The sequence below is a fragment of the Drosophila takahashii genome, chromosome 4 (genome assembly GCF_030179915.1).
Source record: "Drosophila takahashii strain IR98-3 E-12201 chromosome 4, DtakHiC1v2, whole genome shotgun sequence".
NCBI classification, from domain to species: domain Eukaryota; kingdom Metazoa; phylum Arthropoda; class Insecta; order Diptera; family Drosophilidae; genus Drosophila; species Drosophila takahashii.
Window position 1 is genome coordinate 464,079 of NC_091682.1, and position 27,936 is coordinate 492,014.

Here is a 27,936-nt window from a genome sequence, read left to right on the forward strand (position 1 = left end):
GTGTCCCGACTATCTAATACCCGTTACTCAGCTAAAGGGAGTGCGAGGGAGATGGATATATAAAATTTTGATTGCGCATAATGTTTTCTACATTTCGATAGGCATAAATTTTCTACTCATCAATAAGGAGTTTTATAATAAAAATCAAAAAATTTTACCATTGATTTAAAAAAAAAACTCACAAAATAGAAATCATGGCGGATTTACATAAATTGACCAATTTGGAGCTCATTGGTGGTCGTTATTTTTTTTTACACTTTTCTAAGTTGATGTTTTTTACACACACATGCAGAACCTTTAAAGATAATGCTTGAACAAAAGATTTTAAAATATATTACACAGGTACACAGCAGAGAGCTGCAACGAGTCAATCATTTTCGGGTACACCCGATCATTTACTCGTATCCGTTTTGATTAATCGCTTCGGGTGAGCGAAATGAAATGAGCGGTGAGCGAATGCGATCGTTCAAGTGTGTGATCTGATCGTGTGTGAACGTTCGGCTTGAAGATTTTACCCGTTTGTGATCGAATATTTTGTGCAATCGATTGGTGTGATCGTGCTTTGCGCCTATCGGTATGACCGTGCAGTTCGTGTTATTGCTTTATATTTTGCACAACATATTTTTATATTTCCACAAAAGGACAACAAGTAATAGATTTTGAAAGCGTTTTAGAACTAATATCAAATGGAACCTACACGTTGCAGCTCTCTGGTACACAGCCAAAAATTTCTCCTGGTAATATTGTATTGATTATAATTGTACTATAGACTAATTGGATAACAAAAGTTACAACAAACTTTTGAAAACACAGGACGGCAACATTACTATTACTATTTTGACTGCAGGTGTATGTTTTTAAGTTTTTTGAAAGTGTTTTCTAGAATTTGTTTCTTCTTTTAAAAAAAATCCTAAAATTATTTTAAATTATTTATTATTTTAATTAAGAATTATTTGAAAGATAAAGAGTGTATCTTTTAAAAAACTTTAACATCGAATCAAACCATGAATCCGTTTGCGTCTGAGAGCTCAGGAAAGTTGGCCAATTTCAGCATTTTTCGAAACTTGAGGTCCTTTTGCTAAGAATCATTGCGTCGGGGAACTTTTTGGAAAACGTAGTTTAACTTGGGAATTCGTAACGAATCCAAAAATATAGCATCCACCGGGGTAAATTTAAAAAGCATTAAAAATGCTGCACAGTGTAATTAAAAATAGTTTCATTTAAGATTTATTTTCAGAATTTCTTTTTCATCAGAGAAATCGTGAACATTTTGGGATTTTCAACTTTGGCGTTGAATTCCAAAGACTTGGGCAATGGTTCACAATGGGGACTATTTTTTAGGAATGCCGTTATGTATTGAGAGTTGATTTCAGCAAAAATAATTAAGGTAAGTCCAATTATATAGGCCACATAATTAGAAATGTCAGAAAAGATAGGTTTTTTGTATTCTTAGCTATAACACGGAACCTGGAGGTGATAGGACATGGAAAACTAGAAATGGTTCGCGAAAATTTCACAAAGTTCAGTTTTGCGTTCCTGTGTTATTATACTCTTGCAGAGGGCATTATAAGGTCTTATGGCTCCCATAGGAATAATCAATACAATAATAACACAGGCCGACAAAATGTACATGGGTCGATGTCCAGGCCTGCCACCATTTTATTTCGATAAATGAGGCTTTTCTAAGCATAAGTTGCCACTACGCCTATAGTCCATCAGCTCTCGTATTTGCGGTATCTTTAATTTAAGAAAATCACAAATTTTCTTCGTCTTTTGGGATATGTCACCCCACGAGGAGGTGGGCGCATTCAAAACTTTAAAGTCACAGCAAAGTTTAAGTCTTCATTTGTGAACAGCGTTTAAAAATTAAATAAAAATATGTCTTCTACAATGCATTTTTGATCTAAAGACACCTTATGTCCTTAATTTTTATGACACTTATCAGGTTTTTGTGAATTGTTTTGGAATTTTTAAAATGGTTTTTCTTATTTTCTTCATAGGGACGATTCACAAACAGTGCCCAAACCCTTCGTAGCCCAGAGCCACAATTTAGCAGAAAAGGTACCTTGAACCTTTAAGGGGGGAGATACATATAGAACTGCAAATTTGTCAAGTTTTTCATGATTTTTTTTAAACAATAAGGGTTTGTGCTGGAAGTTTGCAACTTGGCATGTTGATTACATAGTTCTTATATAATCGCTGTGTGGATCCGATTTTTGTGAAACCAAATTTATTTTGTTGAGAAATAATGTAGAAACTGTCTGAACCTAACATACATTCTTATTTTTATACCCTTGTAGAGGGTATTATAATTTCAGTCAGATGTTTGCAACGCAGTGAAGGAGACGTTTCCGACCACATAAAGTATATATATTCTGGATCAGCACCAATAGCCGAGTCTATCTAGCCATGTCCGTCTGTCCGTTTCTATGCGAACTAGTCTCTCAGTTTTAAAGCCATCGCAATGAAACTTTCCTGAAAGTCTTCTTTCTATTGCAGGTAGTACCTATGTCAAAGCGAGCCGGATCGGACCACTATATCTTAAGGCTCCCATAGGAATATTCAAACAAATATAAGAAAATTCATTGTAACTTTGTAGGAAGTAGGCGTTTTCATTCTTGACTACTTATGTATAAACAAAATTAAAATATAAACGCTGAATCTGGAATCCCTGGAACTGCACCGAGTGAGCATTACTTTATCTACAAGAGTATATAAGCTTCGGCTGGCCGAAGGTAGCTTTTTTTCTTGTTCTTGTTGTTTTTGCTGTACAAAAAATACTTCAACGTACAAATTTCTACATAAAGTAGGTTCAGACAGTGGGCAATTTCATTACAAACATTTCCGTAAAAGCAGCATGATGATCAAAGCATTACTTTTTGAGATACACGATCCGCAGCTGAGAAAAACATGGTTTCGAGAAAAACGCATTTAAAGTAATGATATATATCTACTGCACAAGGAAGATGTGTGCCGTCATCCTCGTATAAGTTCCAAGATAGTTCGAATTTCTTCGTGAAACTTTTATGACTCATTCTTAAAGAGTTATACTACCGATTTAAATAATAAAAAAAATTGATTTTTTTTTGTTTTCTAAGACATTTTTATGAATCTCCCCCCTTAACTTCAAGATTGTCTAATCACAAAGTTGGGCGACCTCTACTTCTTTAGCTACAATGGACTTAACTAAAGTACTTTTTGTCACTTGTTTTCATCTATAGTAGCCTGATATTTTTAATGTATTGTATGTGTACGGGTCTCAGTTCAACAAGGAAAATATCAGGCTACTATAGATGAACAAAAGTGACAAAAAGTACTTATAATTAAGCTTCATATTTTCGTATTAGTATTTATTTAGTAACTTTTAACTTGCATTTGTTAAGAAATTATGCCCGATCAAAGTTTTGTATTTTCACGGGTATCTGATAGTCGGGGCACCCGACTTTACCGTTCTCTCTTGTTCCCAACTGGGTCTAGCCCTTCATGAACCAAGCACAAGTCCGATTCGGAGTCAATAAGACTTTACTTAAAAACTTATATTAAATCTTTAATATACTACCGCATTAGATGGAAGTCAAGTGCAACTCGCACCTTTATAAAGTGTAGGATGGAAGTCACTTTCAGAAAAGATAATTGGACAACTACCTTTTTAATATTACTTATAAATTACTTTGCTGCAGGGAAACAACTAAAAATTGTATATTTTCTATGAAAATAGTAAGTAACCCTTTCGTATTACGTAAGAGTAACTATATGATTGGTGGAATACACAATTTTTGTGGTTGGGGACAATAATATTGGTTAATTTTATCAAAACAGTTTTTGGGTGTGAGTTGTCTGTGCTTTGACAATATTCTCAATTACACAGGCCGACAAAATGTGACATGGGTCGGTGTCCAGGCCTGCCACCATTTTATTTCGATAAATGAGGCTTTTTTAAGCATAAGTTGCCACTACGCCTATAGTCCATCAGCTCTGGTATTTTGCGGTATCTTTAATTTAAGAAAATCACAAATTTTCTTCGGCTTTTGGGATATATCTTCAAGAGTGGTCAACCAATTTTGGTAATCTTTTCGGAAATAAATAGTTACATGTCTCTTTTATACGGTCGCTTTGGAAAATTCAATCTAACTCAGCCACACTAGGAGGTGGGCGCATTCAAAATTTTAAAGTCACAGCAAAGTTTAAAAATCTTCATTTGGGGACAACGTTTAAAAATTAAAAAAAAATAATTTCTTTTACAATGCATTTTTGATCCAAAGACACCTTATGTTCTTAATTTATAGGACACTCATCAGGTTTTTGTGAATTGTTTTGGAATTTATAAAATTGTTTTTCTTACTTCCTTTACAGTGACGATTCACAAACAGTGTCTGTCACTGGATCCATTTTAACATTTTTTTTGTAGTGCACACTGGTTGGAAATACCAATTTTTTTTGCATAAATTCAAAATTTTTTAGGGTAAAATATATTGAATTAACTTTAATATTCTTATAATATATTGTTTAACTACAAACAATCGATAACTTTAAGTTGAATATTTGCAACCCTGAATTTTTGCTAGGGCCGCAAAGTTTGTTAACCGATCAGCTGCTTGCAAGCAATAAGAAGCAGCAAATAGTTAATATGGTTTTACAATTTGCTATTTTTAATTTTGTGCACCAATTTGAAAAAAAAAAACAAGATCATTCCTATTAATTTACAAATCGCAAAAATGTTAAATTTCCTATTATTTTTACAATATTTTTTCTGTTTTTTCTATGACAGCTATATAAGAAAGTCTTCCGATTTTTGTTAAACTTAAATCGAAATTCGAAAATATTAAAAAAAGTCATATCCTAGAGTAGAAGACTAGAATTATTATACCCTTGTAGAGGGTATTATAATTTCAGTCAGATGTTAGCAACGCAGTGAAGGAGACGTTTCCGACCACATAAAGTATATATATTCTTGATCAGCACCAATAGCTGAGTCTATCTAGCCATGTCCGTCTGTCCGTTTCTATGCGAACTAGTCTCTCAGTTTTAAAGCTATCGCGATGAAACTTTCCCGTAAATCTTCTTTCTATTGCAGGTAGTACATATGTCGGAGCGAGCCGGATCGGACCACTATATCTTAAGGCTCCCATAGGAAAATTCAAACAAATATAAGAAAATTCATTGTAACATTGTAGGAAGTAGGCGTTTTGATTCTTGACTACATAAAAACAAAATTGGAATTCCTGGAACTGCACCTTTACATTGTAGCATTACTTTATCTACAAGGGAAGCTTATATACTTCGGCTGGCCGAAGGTAGCTTCCTTTCTTGTTTTTCCATTTTTTTTTTTTTTTAATATTCTTAAGGGAGCTATTGGATATAGTTGTCCGATGCAGCTGGTTCCGACTTATGTACAACCTGCAATAGGACAGAAGGACGGACGAACGGACGGACAGACGGACCGACGGACATGGCTACATCGACTAGGCTATTGATGCTGATCTCCTTCACTGCGTTGCAATCTTTTGACTGAAGTTAGCTAATAAAAATGGGTAATGTTGCTTATGTTATGTAGATTATAGGTTAAATCAATTACATACAATTGAAAATAATATATTGGATATATTTGTGTTATCTGTTTATATTGTTAATCGTTTTTGTATTGCCTTAAAGTAGTATATTTTCAACCAAAGTGTCCGTATTTTGTGGAATATAACTAATCTGCTATGATTTGCTAGACAAAAGTAAGTCTGCAACAGTATTTGAAAATATATATAATATACGAATTCATTAATTATATTTGCCCGTTCCTGCCCGTTCCAGTTCCATCTATCCTCTCCAGCTAAAGACAAGGTAGAGTTCAGCCATAGCACGCTGCTCGACATTTGGTATCGCAATAGACTGAGTAAAGAAGCTTTATTTAAGCAGTGGGAAATTAAAATGTAAATATTGTTATGTTACTTACTAAAATATAATTATTTTTATACCCGTTACTCGTAGAGTAAAAGGGTATATTGTATTCGTGCAAAAGTATGAAACAGCTAGAAGGAAGCGTTTCCGACCCCATAAAGTATATATATTTTTGAACAGGGTCACTAGCCGAGTCGATCTAGCCATGTCCGTCTGTCCGTCTGTCTGTCTGTCTGTCCGTCCGTATGAACGCTGAGATCTCGGAAACTATTTTCCACGCATATTCTTGGGCCTCCTACGCAGCGCAAGTTTATTTCAGCCGAGCGCCACGCCCCCTCTAACGCCAACTTATACTCTACGAGTAACGGGTATAAAAATACCTTTCTTTTACTCATTTAGTTAACACTACACTTCTCAAAATATGGGCGGTAAGTGTAGGCGTGGCCAGATCAAACTGATAGTTTGTATACAGTTTGTCAAGTAATTGTTTGCAAAAGGGAAAATGGCATAGAAATTCGTGTTTGGATAGGAAATGTATAAGCAAATACTCAATTTTTTAATTTTTTTCTTTTTGAATGTTGTTTATTAAACTATTATCTCTTCGATTGGTTTCATTTTCATTTTTCAGCCTAAAACACCCTAAAAATCAAGAAAAACTAGAAAATTGCAAATATTCGGTTGTCAATTATTTGTTTGCAAAATGCAAGAAATGTGCAGGATTCGAACTTTTTTGTATATAGCAGGAACAGTGAGGCTCAGATTGCTTACAAAGTGCATGTATACATGGTTCAAAAATTAAGACCATCGTCAGGAGTTATTATCCTGACATTTCTGATAAAACAGTAATAAATGACTTTTCGTTGGACTTTCCTTTAGGGGAATTGCCAAAAATATGATCTCATTTTGCCGATTTTACCGCTCAAAACGGGCGAAAACTGCGTCAAAAATGCCAACACCATACAATCACCTGCAAAAGTTTTTTGGAAGAAAATCCTTAAAAAGTATAATTAAAAATGTCCTTAGACGGCCAATTCCGGGTCGTTTAAATGCAGGGCAGGCACCACGAGGACCCCACCAAAAATTAGTACAATAACTTTAGCCGTTTTCAAGCTATGTTTGCATTTTGCAAACCATTAATTGACAGCCGAATATTTGCAATTTTTTAGTTTTTCTTGTTTTTTAGGGTGTTTTAGGCTGAAAAATAAAAATGTTTTTATGCAATCGGAAAGATAATGGTTTAATAAACAACATTGCAAAAGAAAAATATTAAAAAATCTAGTACTTGCTTGTACATTTCCCATCTAAAAACGAATTTCTATGCCATTTTCCCTTTTTTCACTTTAATTTGGCATCACTGGCGACCGATTTAACAGTTGTCAAGTGATTTATTCTCAGTTTGGTTTGGCAATTCATCATGAATAGACTCACGCCTGAACAACGCTTGCAAATAGTCCAATTTTATTTTAAAAACGATGATGGCCAGAACGTTACAGTCAATGGTGATTGGTATAGAGCCATGATTACTAACTTTTTCATTCCTGAATTGAACAGCCATGATGTCCAGGAGCTCTGGCTCCAACAAGACGGCGTAACATGTCACACAGCTCATGCCACAATCTATTTATTGAAAGACACGTTTGGTGACCGCCTAATTTCACGTTTTGGACCTGTAAATTGACCTTCAAGATCTTGTGATTTAACACCGCTAGACTACTTTCTGTGGGGCTATGTAAAGTCATTGGTCTGTGCGGATAAGCCACAAACGCTTGACCACTTGGAAGACAACATTCGCCGTGTTATTGCCGATATACGGCCGCAAATGCCCACCCGCTGCTCGCTCACGTATACTGTAGAACAGCGGTCTGCACACACACACTCTGATGATCTGCCCAGTGCAATTTACTCATACAAATATTAAACAAAATGCTATTGTATGTGTGTGCCGACCGCTGCTTTATAATGATCTTACCATCAAATGTGCCAAGTTACAGCTCTATGAACATTTTTGGAATTATTGTAAAAAAATTGGTCATTTCGACCAGTGTGCAGTGTAATGATGGTTTCTGTTCCTAATCTCTATTACAAACCCATCCCAATGCCAGAAACCCAAAGTTTAAAAAAAACCGTATTCAGCGTTTGTCAGATTTTTCGTTGAACTACAAAAACCGAGAACAATTCTTTATTGCTAAATAACAGCAACATCACCTTGTTGTAAAAAATAAACAAACAATCGATCTAATCCATTTTGTTCAGTTTTTAGGATTCGTTAATCTTTTGCAAGTGACTGTCCGATTAGACGATGGAGGCTCTGTACATATGTACATAATCAAAACAAAAGTGAATTTTTCCTGATCTCTGGTAAATGTGTACATACATATACATATGTACATATGAATATCGTTTGTTGTGAAATGTAGTACAAAGACGTATGTTTTTAGGCGTGTATATACATTAAACTCTGTGGGCATTAATTAACTTAAGTATTAGACTGCTGGAAACGCCCACATACATATGCATTTATGTATGCAGGTACATACACATTGAGGTAAGGATGGATTTTTTTTTTAAAATAGTGACAGTCGTCGAATTTATTACCTGTTTTATACTTCCATTAGTTTTTTCTAAAATTGTGCTATTATTCATATTCAATGTTTGTGCACAGTTTTCCGTTGTTGCTTGAATTTTGTTCTCGACTCGTAGCTCACCCAGTGTCATGATTATAATTAAAGGTCAAGGCCTGAAAATAAAGCAATATTCATCATAGAAAATATAACTTTTTTTTAATTTGTTTATAGTTTGTTAGGTTTCTTATACATATATGAACAAACACACGTTTACGTGAGAAGAATGTATGTATTAAATACGATTATTGGTATTTTAATGTCTTATGTATGTGAAAATACATTTTCCACAATTTAAAATTCAATATTTTTGTTATGGCTTCCTTAATTTTTTATGAACGGCATGACGTCACCAACTAATATTAATTTTTACTTAAACTACAAGTGTTAGATAAAATTAGTTAAGCAGTTATTATTATTACCCACACACTTGTTATAAACTATTGTCAAGAAAATATTTACATAAAATTCACAAACGAATGTTTCACTATTTTTGGAGAAAGTAGTTCGATAATTATTTATGTATATATTATTATTTATCGTTATTCTGCCATATCCAAATTCCTTTAGATCAATCAGTGTTGTCCTCCATTCGTCGTTCGATCTAAATTATTTCACAAAAAAAATATACTGATCGAAGCAAATATATACATTCTCAATAATTTAAATATAATTATGTTTTCTACCTATCAAAAAAAAATTGTTTTTGTCTTTTGTGTTTGGTAAAGCCTTTAAGCCACTAGCTTAATTGCATTTGTTGCGAGAGTATCTTTGTTTTTTAATAGGGTCTTCCCACAGAAGACCCGTTGAACGGATGTAAGCTGTTCTGCGTACGAAAACATCAATGTTTGCCGAAAAGTCGCAGAATCTGTTCTGCACTTCATAATTAATAACTAACATTAATTAAAAGTGTACTATGGACTCATATAAAGTTCCAAAGTTGATATGAATTACCAAAACAGCACAATTTTGGGTTTGTTTACAAATTTGCCATAGTAATATTGGCTAGACATGTACAGGAGGTTAGGCTCTCACCCAGTCAGCAATATGCATGCACACTCGTATTAGGATATGTTATAAAAGCTAACATATGTTTTATGCCATTTATTATATTATTCTACAATAAGATTAGAAGAACGCAATTTTACGCCAGTTTTGCCGAGTTAAAATCCTCCTTCGTTAGGGCTAGTACTCAACCCAACAAAAATTTCTAAAAAACAAAAAACTTCATAAGAAATAAAAATTAAAGGAATTTTTTCCAAATGAAGTTTATTGGTTTGGACGACTTTTTGTTGGGTTGAGTACTAGCCCTTAATGTTGAGTTGAGCAACTGCTCTTCAAGTCGGCTGTTACAGAGGCTATAAACCACAGTATAATAGGCTCTTCCCATAGAGTCCATCCGTGTTAACGGTTTGGATTTTTGACAAATGTGAAATTCTTGTTTCCAGAGAGCTTCATCCCCCATCCCATCCAATAAGATTGAAGAGCAGTTGCTCAACTGTGTTCAGAGTTGCACTGAAAACTAAACCAAATATTGCATAAAAAACTCATCGAAATCCGTCCGTATGGTTAGTTTAGTCCGCCATAGATTCGGAACGGCAAAACTACGGATGGTAGAGGGATCTCTGTGGGAAGACCCTATTAAACTCGTGTTCCCAAAGAGGGAACAGAGCTCCATCCACCATCTACCATCCGTTGAACGGATGGTCCGTAAGGTTTTGCCGTTCCGAAAATTCCCCAGTTACTCCGCCATCCAATTTTGACGGACTTTTATGCGATAGTTAACCGATGTTTTCTCGGTGCAACTCTGAATTCTTCCTTTATTTTTTAATTATTTGTAGTTTGGTATGAGCGGAAAAGCGTTCGCAAGCAGGTTGCTATGTGTGGGCCAAAATGTAAGCTGGTGTACGTACGAAAACATTAATGTTTGTAGTAGGGATGTCGAAAATATATCAAAATATCAATATATCGATATTTTTTACGAAAAAATAAATATTTTTATAGTGATATTTTTTTTGAATAATTATCATATATCATCGATTTTGATTTTACATTTTTTTGATAATTTTAAGTGGTCTTACTTTTCATCGGGACAAGAAAAAATACATATGGGCACTTCCAGCAAAAGGTCCACCAAGCCAAAAAAACTTGAAACTTGAAAAAAACATATTTCCACATGATTTTGCCGCCATATTAGGTTCTAATTAGTTGGATCCTGAGCTAAACTAAAAATTTGGAGTATAGTTTGATTATTTTTATGACAAACCCCAATAATATACACAAAAGTTAGTTATTGGCTTTTTTTTTTTTATTTTTTGGACCTGTCTTCTGTTGTTAATTTATCCTATAGGAATGCTAATATGTGACATTTTTCTGTACTGAATGCTTCATTCACATGCTAAACTATTAAGTTAAAAGCAAAACATCCAGCAATTGAGAGATAGAGGTAAAGAAATCCGCTTTACAAAACAGTCGGAAAAAATGTCCCGAGCGACATGTCCCGAGCGAATGTATAAAAAAAAAACGGCAAAGAATTTTTGAGTAAAACCAAAAGCATTTCACAGCGACATGTTTGAACAACATTCTAAAAAAATCGCATTCAAATATTCCATCAGAATTCGGTAATTTCTGGTGTTGTATGAACTTTCCCGAAATCCACTTCTATTTTTGTCCCGAGCGAATACGGCAGTTTTTTTTTACCGATATCTTAAAACCTAAAAGTGGTAAAAAATCAAGATTTTTACAAAAAATAGAGCTTGGAAAGAGTGAAAAGAAAAGTCCATAATTAAAATTAAAATCCATTGTTTTACAATTTATTTTCAACTTTAAAGGTGTGCAAATGTCCCGAGCGACATTTTGGAAGTGCCGATATGTGAAAGATGAGCGCCGCTAAAATTTATTTTTCGGCAAGTGAAAATGCATAGCATAGCATTCAGAATTCAAGAAAATGCGGTAAAAAAAATGCGCGGGAAATACTTGATTTTAATATTATAAATAAAAGCAAAAGACAGCAAAAATAAATATTGTTTTCTTTTATTTATTAATAAATATAAACTAAAAATTATAAAAATATAATTTAAGATCGTATGTGGGTTAATGTTTAGTGGTTATTGCTTATGCAGCTTCAAATTAAAAAAAAAATAATAAAACAAAAATATCAAAAATATCTGATATGAATATATTTTTTTCTGATATATCAAATATTGTTTTGATTTTTTTTTAAATAATGAATATCATTGATACGATATTTTTAAATATTTCGACATCCCTAGTTTGCAGCAGTGTCAAAATAAGTTCTGCACTTCATAAAAATAACTAATATTAATTAAAAGTGTACTTTGTTCTCCTATAAAGTTCCAAAGTTGCTATAAACTACCAACAACTAGGGACCGTAAATAACAGTTATTTGAGATTTTTATTTTAAAAAGACTACTAGGATATTTTGTTCAGTTTTATTTACGGTCCCTGTTAAAAACAGTACAAATTGGGTTTTGTTCACAAATTTTTCATATTAATTTTGGCTAGGCAGAAGCGTAGTAAGAGCGGTGTCTGGGGTACGGGAGGTTAGGCTCCACCCAGTCAGCAATATGTATGCATACTTGTTGTAGGATATGTTATAAACTTTCAGATATGTTTTTGAACTATTTTCTTAATCTATTTATTGTATTATTTTACAATAAAATTAGGGGAACGCAATTTCACGATAGTTCTCCCGAGTTCAAATCCCCCTTCGTTAATGTTAAGCTGAGCAACTGCTCTTCAGTCAGCTGTTATTGGATGGTAGATGGTGAATGGAGTTCTGTGGAAACACTAGTTTCACATTCGTCAAAAATCGCAACCGTTTCAAACGGATGGACTCTATAGGAAGAGGCTATTAAAGAGCAGTTGCTCTTCTGAACATAAACATAAAGGAAGGGGATTACAACTTGGTAAAACTGTCGTAAAATTTCGTTCTCCTTATCTTATTGTAGACGCACAATAAATAAAATAATGTAATAGTTTAAAACATTTCTGTGGTTTTATAACATATCCTACAACGAGTATGCATACATATTGTTAGCCTCCCGTACGCCACACTCAGCTTATATTAATATAAAAGAATATTGTAAGCAAAATCAAATTCGATCAACGGATGCTGGTTGGCTCTCTGTGGGAAGATGCTATAAGTCAGCTTTTATTGGATGGTGAATGTGCCCCTTGAGAATTTAAATTTCACAATTGTAAATAATAACGGATCTGGGTATTCCATAAAGTGTTATATTGTTGAAAATTCGACAGAAATTTTAAGCAAATTTTCTTGTTTAATGTGAAAACTCTGGTTTGCAACATTTCAACAAAATTTTTAACAGCATCGAGGCTGTTGGATTGCTGAAATTTCGCAAGGTTAATTTTGTATGGAACAGCAGAGGACCAAAATTTAACATTTCAGCAATTAAACAGTTTAGGAAATACCCTGGGTGTCAAAGCATTTTAAAAGTGTCTCTCTATTAATCTATCGAATCTTATAATTAGAATAATCTTAAGATTTTATTTAACAGAATTATAAACGAAAATTTTCATATACCTTTTTTATGCTAAGAATGTTTGAAGCATTCATAGCATAAAAATTAGGATGTGTTCGAAAAAATCATTTAATTTGGGCGTTTGAAAGATAAAGGGTTACACTTTTAAAGTGCTTTGACTGCACAACGAGACAAGGTTCAAATTTTACCAAAAGCAGAATTTTTCCAACTTTGAGGTCTTTATTTTTGGCGAACGCCGGTAAAATGTGAGATTTGAAGAGAATGCAATTTTATGGCATCCATCCATTGTAACACAGTGTAATTTGTAAAGTGTAAAAAATAACAGGAAAAATATATTGTACGACAACTGATGTTCAATTCATCTTATATCGAATGATGGATGTGCTTACCTAAGCTTCTTCAAATAGAGAATAATAATTCCGAAAAACTTTCAGGTAAACTGGGCTGCAACATGTTTTCCTCGGCTCTTTCCAGCAAATGTACTAAGTTTGCAAGAAAAAGTGTCTGTTATGGAATTTGGTCGCTGTTGCAGAAACTACCTCTGTATGAACAGGCTTTTATAGCAGAACAAGAGTAAATTAAATATATTTCCCAGTGTAATAATAATATAACATTAAATTAAATATATGTCATAGTGTAATAATAATATAACATTCAGTGTGAATCAATTGTTTATTATGTTTTTTTAATCACTGTTTTTAGTATGTTATAGGGGTCTTCCCACAGAGCTCCACCATCTACCATCCGTTGAACGGATGGTGCGTAAGGTTTTGCCGTTCTGAAAATTTCCCAGTTAGTCCGCCATTCAATTTTGACGGGCTCTTTTATGCGATAGTTAGGCGATGTTTTCTCGGTGCAACTCTGCACTCCGAAAAAATGTAAGCTGTTGTGCGTACGAAAACATCAATGTTTGAAGCAAAGTGTCGAAATATGTTCTGCACTTCGTAAATATAACTAATATTAATTAAAAGTGTACTTTGAACCAAAGTTGCTATAAATTACCAAAAACAGCATAAATTTGGTTTTGTACACAAATTTTTCATATTAACATTGGCTAGGCAGAGACGTAGTAAGAGCGGAGTGTGGGGTACGGGAGATTAGGCTCCCCCCAGTCAACAATGTGTATGCATACTTGTTGTAGGATATGTTATAAACTTTCAGATATGTTTTTGAACTATTTTCTTAATCTATTTATTGTATTATTTTACAATAAAATTAGGGGAACGCAATTTTACGACAGTTTTCCCGAGTTCAAATCCCCCTTCGTTAATGTTAAGCTGAGCAACTGCTCTTCAGTCAGCTGTTATTGGATGGTAGATGGTGAATGGAGTTCTGTGGGAACACGAGTTTCCCATTTGCTAAAAATCCCAACCGTTTCACACGGATGGACTCTTTGGAAGAGACTATTAACAAATTTTTTAAAATATCGATATATCGATGCAAATTTTTTGATAGTTTCTTGAAAAAAGTAATTTACGAATTTTAAAATGTTTGACAACTTCACTTCGCATATAATATAAAAAGTTGTTTTGAGTCGCATATAAACATGTTCATGTGAATAAAGTGTGTTATTTTGTAAATAAAGACGTAAATATTACACATATTTAGGACATATTACATTCGTACTGCTCTTAGTGTATGTACATACATATGTAATTCTAAAAAATGTTCTAGATACATTATGTTCTTACATGTATGCAAGCTTTCATTAATATTAGTGAATTAACATACTTATTTACGGTTTTACATATGTGCGTACCAATACATAATTTATCATAAAGTTTTGCGTTATGTCATTTTCATTTAATATTTAAAATGGTAAGTTTCTATTATTGGTGCTAGGAAATTGTTTTCGTGAATAAAAGATTCACAAAATTAAATTCCACCACCAAAAAAATAGGAAAACGGCATTGTTTAAATGTGATTTATATTTGTTTGCGCTGGTACGAACTGACTCATACAAATACAGTGAGCACAATAATTATTCTTACAATCATCACTTTCAACTTTAAAAGGCTACCACATCTAAAATATATCGTAAAAACATAAACAAAAAATGAGACATTAACCACGAACGTATTAAAAGAAAATCTAATTCGATATCCTAAACCTCATACTTTTTATACCCTTGATTTCAGTCAGAAATTGAAACGCAGTGAAGGAGACGTTTCCGACTACATAAAGTATATACAGTGGCTCGCAGCTTATTTCGTGCACAGCTAAAACAAAACTTATAAGTCGTATCACTCATAAAGTAAAATAGATATCAACTAATTTTTTTTGGAGCTTTATTCAGTGTTATACTAATTTACATTAAACCATTTTATTATTATTTTTATTCTGTTAGGTAATACTTAAATCGAACAAATTTCAATAAAAGTAGCTTTTTACAAGTCGCAGCTTATTTCGTGTAAGCAACAAAATCCTTAAAATTTATGTTAAAACCAGGGACCGTAAATAATGATTATTGATATATTTTTTGAACCAAAAAATCAGGCACTTAGGATCGACATACGCAAAAAAGGAAAGCACCATAGTGATCCTTTTTGCTTAATCTATTAATTATCGCCATGATTTTTATTTTTGGGATTTTTATAATATTCCTCAAAAATAATGATTATTGTTGATTATTATTTTTTTTTTCGCTCAGAAATAAAACTCACTTGGCTTTTCTGTGCCGATTTTCGGCGTTTTTTGCAGACGTACCATCTCTGAAAAAAAAAATTGAACTTGGCTTCTGCATCCCGTTAAATGGTATCATTCTTATAGTCAGTAAAGGAGATACTTCTAGCCTTTGTTTATGTTTATGTATTTAACCATGGATTGCAGTCGAAATGCACTTGTCTTTCTCTCTCACTCTACAATGACTAATTAACCAATGAAGGCTGCCAGCTCAACAATACATACTGGAACAACAATTAACAAAGTGCCACCGCTTTTTGAAATCTCTAGAATCTAAAGACGCATTGTCCCTTATTCTTAAGAACAGCTTATCCTCTTCTTCTTAAGAATTCGCGGCTTTTGCAGAACTAATTTAAATATCAAACCATGTACAGAAAAGGGTTTTATGTAAGTAGAAATTGGTTAACAAAGTCTGAAGTATTAGTTGTTCTTGAGAATTCGCGGTACTTCAAAAATCGATTTCAACATAGAACCTATTTAAGACATAGGTCTATAACTTCTATACAACCCAAAGCCTATTAATGTGAGCACATATCCAGCTAAGAAAAAAATACATTTTCTTTGTATAAACCGCTTAAAAAGCGGTTGACTTTTGTATAAAAAAAAAATTTCTGTGGGAATCGAACTCGTGCTTACAGCACGGGGGAACAACACACTAACACCCAGCCCACATGTCGGGTTGGGTCTATGTGGAATAGTTCATAACATCTTGTTAAGTCGTTTTGCTAATATATAAATAACATAAAGTCCTAAGGTTGATACAACTTTTTGTATTTATGCATACCTCTTGTAAACTAATAACCGCGTTTTTAAAAATTTATACAAAGAAAACACCTTTTTTTTATTAACTCAATATGTGCTTCCTGGTTCTACCTATGAGCACAAGTTTAAATCTTTCTAAAATGCCGTACAGGCAGCAATCGCACTTTGAGTGATATTTTTAAGCGGAATAATATCGCTCACATAATAATCATTATTTTTGAGCGATATTTTTTTCGCTTACAAATAACACAGGTCGACAAAATCAAGACTTTTTCTTGGCCCAAGAATAAACGCTACAAAACCTGAAAGAATTTTAGCTGTAGATTACTACCTCATACTTGGAAACTTTCCATCAGGTCGAAGTTTTTAGAAATCCGTGGTCAAAGTTCCAAATTATTGATTTTTAGGCACTTTTTGCGGCTTAATAGTAATAAAACCTTTCGTAGCCTAGAGCCACAATTTAGCGGAATTGGTACCTTGAACCTTTAACTTCAAGAGTGTCCAATCACAAAGCTGGGCGACCTCTATTTCTTTAGCTACAATGGATTTTACAGAAGTACTTTTTGTCACTTTTTTTCATCTATAGTAGCCTGATATTTTCCTTGTTGAACTGAGACCTGTACACATACAATACATTAAAAATATCAGGCTACTATAGATGAAAAAAAGTGACAAAAAGTACTTCTGTAAAATCCATTGTAGCTAAAGAAGTGGAGGTCGCCCAACTTTGTGATTGGACAATCTTGAAGTTACCTTTTCCGCTAAATTGTGGCTCTGGGCTACGAAGGGTTTTCTTACTATTAAGTCGCAAAAAGTGCCTAAAAATCGAACATTTGGAAATTTGACCACGGATTTCTCAAAACTTCGACGTGATGGAAAGTTTCCAAGTATGAGGTAGTAATCTACAGCTAAAATCCTTTCAGGTTTGGTAGCTTTTATTCTTGGGCTTTTTTTTGTCGACCAGTGTAATCATTAAAGGGTAATTTTTATTTTTTCACTTATAATGATTACGGTCCCTGGTTTTGGGGCTTTTGTTATGTTTGGTAATTAGAGGTGGAGAAACATTGATGTTCGCAAACATCGATGTTTTCAATGAGAACATCGAGTGAAACATCGATGTTATTCAAAAATTATTATTATTTTGTTTTTAAATAAATCAGTAGAATAATATAGCCCAACTGAAAAACTTATATAGTTCATTTAAAAACAAAATAAACAAAGGCTTTATTCGGCAAAAAAATTAAACAAAATTGATCAACAATATTTAAGCATATTCACATTATAGAATTTTTTTTTTTATGTATTTTTTTTATAGTATTATGAAAAGCTTAATCCACCGCCACTTCCATCCTACACCACCAGTTGTATATCTAAAATCATGTCAATACAGTAAACTTAAATTAAAAACACATTTTCCGCCTTTTCTTTAAAATTGGTAATGTTACAAAAACATCGATTGTCGCCAAAAATCCTCGATGTTTCTAAAAACTTGTAAAACATCGATGCATCGATCTTTCCATCGATGTTTTTCCACCTCTATTGGTAATATTTTCAACACATATTATCACCAGAAAAAGGGAATATCTTTCGATAACTTAGTATATTACGTAATTAACGTGCTTTCAATTGTATTTTATTGAAAAAAAAATCTTTAAAAATAAAATAAGAATCAGGTTATTCTTGACAGTCAAAAATTTTATTCTTTAATTAGTTTACAAAATGTTTAGTTAAAAAAAATTTAAAAAAAAAAACTATGCCATCGAAAAAAAATTAGTGGTATTTTCGTGATCTAGGGCTCCAGCACTAACAGAATTTCCAATCAATTGCTGTAGATCACTCCAAGAATATTATTTTGTAAACTAGTGATACTTACTGTGGTCCGGTGCCCTGGTAAAACTTAAAACTTAATACGCAGCACTGTTGCCTTCGATCAAAAATATGTTTAAATCTAGATTTCAGCAGTTCATTTGAAGTTTTACTCCCGATTTTTTTAACCAATCATTTCAACGAAATTCGTACTGTTATACGTGTCGTAAGTCTTAATTTTTAAGAAAAGTTTGAAAATGTTTCGCAAGGTCTAAATCCCGAAAAAAATCCCGGAAAACATCGATGTTACCGATGTTTCCAAAACATCGATGACATCAATTATTCTCCACCTCTACTAGTTTTATAAATTTTTTTAACAACTTTTTTCATTTAATGTAGAAGGTAAATGTTTAAATCATTCATTCTTAAAAGAAAAGAAATTCTTCCACCCTCAGTAACCTCAGAATATGACCAACCTATCTCATTACTGCCACTTTGGTTATCCTAAGTTTTTAGGTGGGTGTGGTAAGAATCAGAACTCCATTGAAAGCACACAAATTGCGTAGTAACTATAACACAGGAACACAAAATTAAACTTTGTGAAATTTCCACGAACCATTTCAAGTTTTCCATGATATTTGGATGCTCCTGAGTAAAAGTCCCATACAAAATTATTTTCCATCACCTACAGGTTCCGCGGTATAGCTAAGAATACAAAAAACCGATGTTTGCCGACATTTTGAATTACATGGCCTATATAATTGGACTAACCTATATTATTTTCGGTAGAACCTATTCTCAATACATCACGGCATTCCTAAAAAATAGTTTCCATTGTAAACCATTGCCCATGTCTTTGGAATTCGACGCCAAAGTTGAAAATCCCAAAATTGTAGAGTTTTTTCTGATGGAAAAACAATTCTGAGGTTTAAATTTTGAATGGAAGTAATTTTAACTATTCGTTGTATCTATTGTTCATTGTATGCTTTAATTTCGGTTTAAAGCGTTTTCATGAGGACATTTTATTGGATTTCTTATACTAATAAAACCGATTTTTTTATTTCATTATCTACTCCTAAATGTTGTCAAATTTTGAATAAGTCATGGCAACCTCTAGAACTAAGAAACTAAAATACGTTCACTGAACATACATAAAGAAATGTAAATGTTTACTCCCATTCTGTAGGATGCCTTGACTTTTTTAAAATTTGACAACATTTAGGAGTAGATAATGAAATAAAAAAAAAGGTTTTATTAGTATAATAAATCCAATAAAAAATATTCTCATGAAATCGCTTTAAACCGAAATTAAAGAATACAATAAACAATAGATTCAATGAATAGTTAAAATTACTTCCATTCAAGATTTAATCCTCAGAATTGTTTTTCCATCAGAAAAATCTCTACAATTTTGGGATTTTCAACTTTGGCGTCGAATTCCAAAGACATGGGCAATGGTTCACATAGGGGACTATTTTCTAGGAATGCCGTGATGTATTGAGAGTTGGTCCTACCGAAAATAATAAAGGTTAGTCCAATTATATAGGCCACGTAATTCAAAATGTCGGCAAACATCGGTTTTTTGTATTCTTAGCTATACCGCGGAACCTGTAGGTGATGGAAAATAATTTTGTATGGGACTCTTACTCAGGAGCACCCAAATATCACGGAAAACTTGAAATGGTTCGTGGAAATTTTTGGCTGTGTACCTGTGTAATTAGTCAGTGAATAAAAAAAATGATTCCAAATGAAAATGGGACGAATGACGTGCTTTATAGCCTATTTTAATATGCTTAGATTGTTCTTAAATGTAATAAGTAGCATATTTCAACTTGATTGGTCTATAAGTGTGTGATCTCGCTTTAGGACGCGAATGGTTTCCACATAACATTGTTAGCCCATTCTGTTCTGATCAAGACTAGCTAATTTTGGATACCGTATCTGTTAATTTTTTTAACTTTTCGGATAATTATACCCGTTACTCGTAGAGTAAAAGGGTATACTAGATTCGTGCAAAAGTATGTAACAGCTAGAAGGAAGCGTTTCCGACCCCATAAAGTATATATATTCTTGATCAGGGTCACTAGCCGAGTCGATCTAGTCTGTCCGTCTGTCCGTCTGTCTGTCTGTCCGTCTGTATGAACGCTGAGATCTCAGAAACTACAAAAGCTAGAAGGTTGAGATTTGCCACACATATTCTTTGGCTTCCTACGCAGCGCAAGTTTATTTTAGCCGAGCGCCACGCCCCCTCTAACGCCCACAAACGCCCACTAACGATTTTAAAATGGGTCCTGCGCCCACATCTTTAATAATTTCTGAGAAGTATGAATGCAATTTTGTTGTGTATATTTATACCTATCGAAATGTAGAAGACATTTTTCAAATCGGACCATTCATTGAAAAGTTATACGCAATCAAAAATTATATATCTATCACCCTCGCACTCCCTTTAGCTGAGTTACGATTATTAGTCGGGACACCAACCCGACACAGCGTTCGCACTCCCTTTAGCTGAGTGACGGGTATTAGATAGTCGGGACAACAACCCGACTATAGCGTTCTCTCTTGTTTTCTTCTGCTCTACTTCACTTGGAGTTCTAAAGAATGCATTTTGGGACCATTCACATCTCTCAATTTACTCATACGAAGCTTTGGATTACATATTTTGAAAATCTAGGTCGTAAATCAAGAGATTCTGAGAATTGTTAAACAATTTTACAAGTTTTTTTTATGTTTTAGCCATTTTTTGCGTAATTTTTTAAATTTTTTTCTAATTTTTTTTTTTAACTGTATTTCAATCCTTCGAAAGTTTAAAATACTTTATTAATAATGTACAAAACAATGTAGAAGTAGAAAAAGAAAGGAAGTTAGCTTCGGCCAGTCGAAGCTTATATACCCTTGCAGATCATTCCTATTAATTAACAAATCGCAAAAATGTTAAATTTTCTATTATTTCTCATTAATTTTCCGATCGTTCCTATGGCAGCTATATGATATAGTAGTAGTAGTATATATAAAATTAAAACCGAAATTCGGAAATATTTAAAAAGCGCCAGAGTAGAAGAATACAATACAATACAATAAAAACCATCGAAGCAATAATTTTTTTTCTATTAATTTGCATTTAATTTTGCGACCGTTCCTATGGCAGCTATATGATACATTGTCCCGGTTTGTTCTAAATTTTATTCGAAATTCATAAATATTTAAAAAATAACATTCCCAAGAGTAGAAGTTAATATTTTAATTTTTTTTTCTATAAGATATAGTTGTCCGATCTGGCCGGTTCCGACTTATATACTACCTACAATAGAAAGAAGACTTTTGGGAAAGTTTCATTCCAATAGCTTAAAAACTGAGAGACTAGTTTGCGTAAAAACCGACAGACGGATGGACAGACGGACAGAAGAACAGACGGACAGACGGACATGGCTAGATCGACTCGTCTAGTGATGCTGATCAAGAATATATGTACTTTATGGGGTCGGAAACGTCTCCTTCACTGCGTTGCAAACTTCTGACTGAAATCATAATACCCTCTGCAAGGGTAAAAATCATCTAAAAGTAAACAACTTACGAATAAAACGAACATAAAGTTGTTGCACGAAATAAGCTGCAGCATTAAAAAAGTCGGTATTTTCAGTTTATGTTAAATTTTAAATGTTCTTTTAGAGAATTGTTAAGCGTATCTTAGAATAATACTAAATAAGACTACGCTTATATTTTGTTGATACCTTTAAAAGTTTATCGGCTAGACAACTTTTAAATTAAAATATGTCTCTGCACAAACACTGTATATTCTTAATCAGCATCACTGACGAGTCGATCTAGCTATGTCCGTCTGTCCGTTTCAATGCAAACTAGTCTTTCAGTTTTTAAGCTACCAGGATGAATATTTGCCAAAAGTCTTCTTTCTATTGCAGGTAGTATATACAGTGCACATTGGGATGAAAAGCCTTTTTTTGGCATAAACTCTAATTTTAAAGATACGGATTTAAATTTTTTTGTACATAATATTAAGACCATTGTAAAATTTCGGTTTTCATTAGTTTTTGATTTTGACCACGCCCTCATGAACCACCCCCGACCGCGAAGGTAATTTTAACAATACGGACTTAAATTTTTTTGTACATAATATTAAGACCATTGTAAAATTTCGGTTTTCATTAGTTTTTGATTTTGACCACGCCCACATGAACCACCCCCGACCGCGAAGGTAATTTTAAGAATACGGACTTAAATTTTTTTGTACATAATATTAAGACCATTATAAAATTTCGGTTTTCATTAGTTTTTGATTTTGACCACGCCCACATGAACCACCCCCGACCGCGAAGGTAATTTTAAGAATACGGACTTAAATTTTTTTGTACATAATATTAAGATCATTGTAAAATTTCGGTTTTCATTAGTTTTTGATTTTTACCACCCAGAGTCAGGCGGCCAAATTCCATATATAAATAAAATGTACGTGTCATATTTTTATTTTACTCATCATCTGTATTTAACTCGGAGTCCAAATGTTGTTCGAACTCGAAATGCGGGTTATCAATTACTGCAAAAGTTTTTAATGTTCTATTGATGCCAATCAGCGTATTTTCAAACAGTCTGTTTTTATTTTTGAACCTTTCGCACACCCAGTGAACGGTATCGACAAAGCTGCGATTATTCTTCAGCCACACTTCCAGCAGTTCGCCCCCACTAATGTCGAGTTGTTCCGAATCTATTTAAATATTACGAAATGGCGCAAGTATGCGCAAAAGTTATTAACTCCATTTAATCATATACACAATAACACATATTACCACATTTGCACTTTTCGCAATTCTGCGTACACTTCCTAGTTCTACTCCACGAAACACAAATATTTATAGGTTAACTTCTACACAAAACATGGTTCAATAAAACAATTAGAAACAGCACAAAACATAAGCATTTCTTGTGTAAGCACTCTAAGCAATATTATACATACCTTGACGAAGATTTTCCATAATTTAGCCGAAAAGAATGCGCGTAATTTGCAATAGTAAAAACACAGTGCAACACGAAAAATTTATGGGCGGAAAGAACTCATCAAAATAAGCTAAAACCCATTTGGGTTTCTCTGGCTTAGCTCGCGTTTACCTTTTATAGCAAGTTAAAGTTTTACATACAAAATTTATTTGTAACGGCCATATCTTGTGAACCGATTAAAATTTCACTATCAAGTCTTCAGTGATTATGTAGCTATGAACCCAAGGAACTAAATTGACAAATGACTCTTGCGCACTTAGCACCTAGTGCACCTAGCGCGTTAAAAAACAAATTTGCCTAATTTTTCGATTTTTTCGATTTTTTAACGCGCTAGGTGTACGTCTTCGCAAGAGTCATTTGTCAATTTAGTTCCTTGGGTTTAAAGCTACATAATCACTGAAGACTTGATAGTGAAATTTTAATCGGTTCACAAGATATGGCCGTTACAAATAAATTTTGTATGTAAAACTTTAACTCGCTATAAAAGGTAAACGCGAGTTAAGCCAGAGAAACCCAAATGGGTTTTAGCTTATTTCGATGAGTTCCTTCCGTCCATGAAATCAGAATTGCGGTTACATTTTATAACCCTAAAAATGTTGCACAGTGTAATTAAACTTTTGTGACACTTCGTAGAAAAATTTGGGCGCACGCAACTTAACTCGAACAGCTGACTTTAGAGAGCTGTTAAAAAGCCAGGGATGGTCACAAAAATATTTTAAAAATAGTTTTATGATAGTTGAACATTTCTTTAACGAATAAAAAAAAAACCAAAAATTTCACAAAATAATTTGGGACTTTATGTCAAAAAAAAGGCTTTTCATCCCAATGTGCAGTGGTTCACAGCTTATTTCAACCACCCTACACCAAAACCTTTAACAGCCCATAAAAACTAAACAAAACATGTTATCAAAATAATTTAAACCCAGAATACATCAATGAATACATCAATGATCAACTAAAGAAATGACTCATGGGAAATGCATTTTTTGCTGTCGAGAGTTAATGATTATGAATTAAAGGTGTCTTAACATTACCACAAAACAAAATTGGAAGTCAACATTACAAAAAAATGTTCGAAAACGCATTATTTTTAGACGAAACTACGCCAAAGGTCCTTCCCAAGGGTCGAGAGTAGTTTTTACTTGGCAACAACAACAAAAGGCATTGTATTCATGTAAAGTTAACTTTAAATTGTTGGTAAACAAAAGGGTAGTCATCCCAAATTAAAAAAAAAAGTTATTGGCCACTATGTTAATTTATTTGATTTTTTTTGTTAACTGGTTGAAATAAGCTGTAGCCTATTTTTGGGATCTATTTGTAATTAATTCATAACAAATATTTGAAAAATATTTAAAAAATATCAAAATTATTAAACACTAATGTGGGCCGTTCTTTTACAATCCGTACAGATTTGGCCAAAAAAAATGTCACATTTTTGATTTGCCTGAAACTTTTTTTACACGTTCTATTCGGAAAATAAGTAAACACGTGTATCAGGATTTGACCAGAAATTAGTTTTTTAGTTAGAATTTTTTTAAGTTTGCCAAAAATTGGCAAAAAGTACCCTCTCATTGAAAATTTTGCATTAATTTCTCTAAATCCTCTTCTTTCAAAATAAAATTTCTAAAAAAAAAGTTTTTATTTTCTTAAAAAAAAAAAAAAAATTAAGATTTAAAAATTTTAATTTTAAATATATTTTTTTAAAAAAATTTATTAAATTTTAAATTTTTTTTATTTTTTTTAAATAAATTTTTTTAAAAAATTAAAAAAAAAAAGATACACTCTTTATCTTTCAAATAATGTTTTTTGACTATGTTTTCTAAAATTTGTTTCTCCCTTAATAAAAATCCTAAAATTATTCTAAGTATGGGATTTGAAAGATAAAGAGTGTATCTTTAAAAAAAACTTTAACATCGAATCAAACAATGCATCCGTTTGTCTCTGAGAGCTCTGGAAAGTTGGCCAATTTCAGCATTTTTTGAACTTTGAGGTCCTTATGCTAAGAATCCTTGCGTCGGGGAACTTTTTGGAAAACGCAGTTTAACTTGGGAATTCGTAACGAATCCAAAAATATAGCATCCATCGAGGTAAATTTAAAAATCACTAAAAATGCTGCACAGTGTAATTTTTGACAGTAACTACCAATAAAACATTTAATTTGAAATGTCTTAAGTTCACAACAAATAAATTTGAAAATTTAAGTCACCGTTTAGTCATTGCCACTAAAAATTTTCTGTTAAATTTTTTAACAAATTCAGCAATTTAAGTAGTTTAGGACATTTTTCTAAACATTGGCAATTCTCTGCTGTCGCACGACGTTCGTACGCTTTGCAGGTGAAAAAACCATCTTCCAGGACTTCTTTTCTTTTGGCAATAGGCTCAAATTAAGGTTCTTGATTAGCACTAAAATATGTGCTAGGGCTGACTTTGGGCTTGACTTATATGAATATGAGTGTTTTTACATTTGATTACAATCAGGAGGCGCACAAATTGGAACCCTATCATTAATAAAACGATTGATTAGTTATTTGATAAGTTATCAATCGTGTTATGTTCGAACCCAGAACCGAACCAAAGCCAAAATGATATGGGCTTACAGCTGTGATTACTGTGATAAAAATTTCAACTTTTTTTGTTTCAGATAATCAGGCGAGAAGATAGCCCGATAAACAGCTCTAATGGGTATTTATTAATATGCCATTGCACGGTGTGAATGAAATGAAAGATACCGTAAAATTATATGAAAAATATTTTAAATATACAAAAACATTCACTAAAAATATAGTGATGATCACTATGTGGCATTATATTTTTAAATCTATGTTTAATATTTTGATCACTAATCTGTAAAATTCTTGGTATCTCATGACGGAGGAAGCACAGTATATACAATAACAGACTAGAAATCATTATAAATTTTGACATTGTCACATAAGTCGCACCTGCCAAACTAAGAAGTTTATCCGACGGATTGCATCGTAATGAATTCATTTCAAGGTGCTATAAAGAAGAAACTGGAAAAAAGTGGGCTCTTCAAGAGAAATTTGTTTAAGCGGCTCTACAGTGTATTTACATTAACGGTTAACAAGTTGATTGGCATACTGCCCAGCGAGGCAAGAACAAGCTTGCAGATTCTACAGAAGGAATACATTAAGCAGTTCTTTTTTGAAAAGCGCGTGGGAAGCGGAGGAACTTGGATTAAGTCAAATGCATGCTTTGGATGATTAATAAAGAACTGCGGTAGAAGCATTGCAGCAGGAAAGCATTCTCTACATCTCTCAGGTCACAGTGTGCCATTTTTATTCAGAGAACGTCAGCGCAAGAAATCGCGTCTTAAACTATTATCTGATAATCGTATACGATTTAGCATTGATAGCCTGTATCGTTCCATATTTTTGCGCGAGTTAAGCAGACCAAACTGTGTTAAAATGATAATACAGAAATTTATGGATGGTTTCCTATACTGCTTAAGAAAGATATTTTTTAAAGACCAGATGTGCAGCTGACATTATAATTGCACAAATTTAATAAGTCTCAAACTCAAATATCATCACAACATATTTAAGCTGTCGTTGACTGTTGCGAAATTACCTGCTTCCTTGATTTCTAATTGTTTAAAAAATGTTTACTAGTCAGGGCGAGGCTACTGAGATTGCAACCTCTCGAAGTGAGACTTTGCAGCTAAATTCATTACCAAATTTGACTGAAAGCTCAAAATTTAACGATTTAGAGTCTGAAACGCAGGAGGATCTTCAGTTCTCTCGAATTGCTGCTAAGAATAAGCTATTGAAGCTAAGTTGGTGGCACTCGCCCGCTGAAGCTCGTGATGTAGAGGCAACATCAGTGCAGCATAGAAAAATTGATAAAGGACCCCATAATAAAACGAAGAGGGTCGAGAACAATAATACTTTAGTTAATGGCTGTATTAACACTCCAGCAAGATCTGTTCCGTTACTGCACTATATTTGTCCCGAACAGGAACGTGCCAGTGATGGAAAGGAAGCAAGCATTCTCGAGCCTAACGTTGATGAATTTTATCCGAAAGACTCCCACCGACTTGTCAATGGTATGTATAACACTTTAAAATTATGTTTTTGCTTATTATACTCGTTACTTTTAGAGTAAAATCTTATATTGTACTAGCAAAGCAATTCTTGCAATAGATAGTCACTTAATTTTTTCATAATTCCAAATTCCTTGTAAACGTAAAAAACTAAAATTTTTGTTAAATTCTGCTCTAGCTTTAGTTTTGTAAATTGTTTTTCCTAATTTTTTATACAATATATAGTCTTCTGAAAAGTCTAAGTACTATAATTTTTTATACAATTTGAAAAACAAAATGTAATTTAGAGGATCATGCCAGATTATGTTTTATAAAACTAATTTTGGTTTTTCGGCGTGTATTTTTAAAGCAGCAATTTAAGACAGCGTCCAAGCATTTTTTCTAACTTTTAAACTTTGACGCGGTGTAGCTTTAAAACTAACTCAATAAAAATACGTTTTTTTTTAAAGAAAATTACCAATTTGAGTTTCTTTTACCGTATTTTCAAATTGGAAAATTCATCAAGTATTGATTGAAATGAAAAAAAAATCTAGAAGTTATGTCCCCAAAATATTTTTATACCCTTGCAGAGGGTATT

General features: G+C 33.0%; 2 protein-coding genes across 10 annotated transcripts in view; one reads left to right on the plus strand and one right to left on the minus strand.

The window, feature by feature from the left end:
* The window catches only part of Ank (Ankyrin), a 38,944-nt gene extending 29,824 nt beyond the window's left edge, over window positions 1–9,120 (minus strand). For 2 of the 5 annotated variants that reach the window (XM_044395427.2, XM_044395422.2), the window contains exons 1-2: window positions 8,933–9,075; window positions 8,485–8,626 (exon numbers count right to left, since the gene is read on the minus strand). In XM_044395427.2, coding sequence (XP_044251362.1) covers window positions 8,485–8,604 — 120 coding nt within the window. In that variant the 5' untranslated portion in view covers window positions 8,605–8,626; window positions 8,933–9,075. Of the gene's footprint in view, window positions 1–8,484; window positions 8,627–8,932 lie in introns of all 5 variants that reach the window. The other 3 variants (XM_044395425.2, XM_044395426.2, XM_044395424.2) reach the window with 3 other exon arrangements.
* A 5,346-nt stretch (window positions 9,121–14,466) lies between these two features.
* anne (anne boleyn) overlaps window positions 14,467–27,936 on the plus strand; it is a 52,833-nt gene continuing 39,363 nt past the window's right edge. The window contains exons 1-2 of one of the 5 annotated variants that reach the window (XM_070218143.1): window positions 14,467–14,596; window positions 25,938–27,362. In XM_070218143.1, the coding sequence (XP_070074244.1) occupies window positions 26,918–27,362 (445 nt within the window). In that variant the 5' untranslated portion in view covers window positions 14,467–14,596; window positions 25,938–26,917. Of the gene's footprint in view, window positions 14,852–25,937; window positions 27,363–27,936 lie in introns of all 5 variants that reach the window. The other 4 variants (XM_070218142.1, XM_044395420.2, XM_070218140.1 and 1 more) reach the window with 4 other exon arrangements.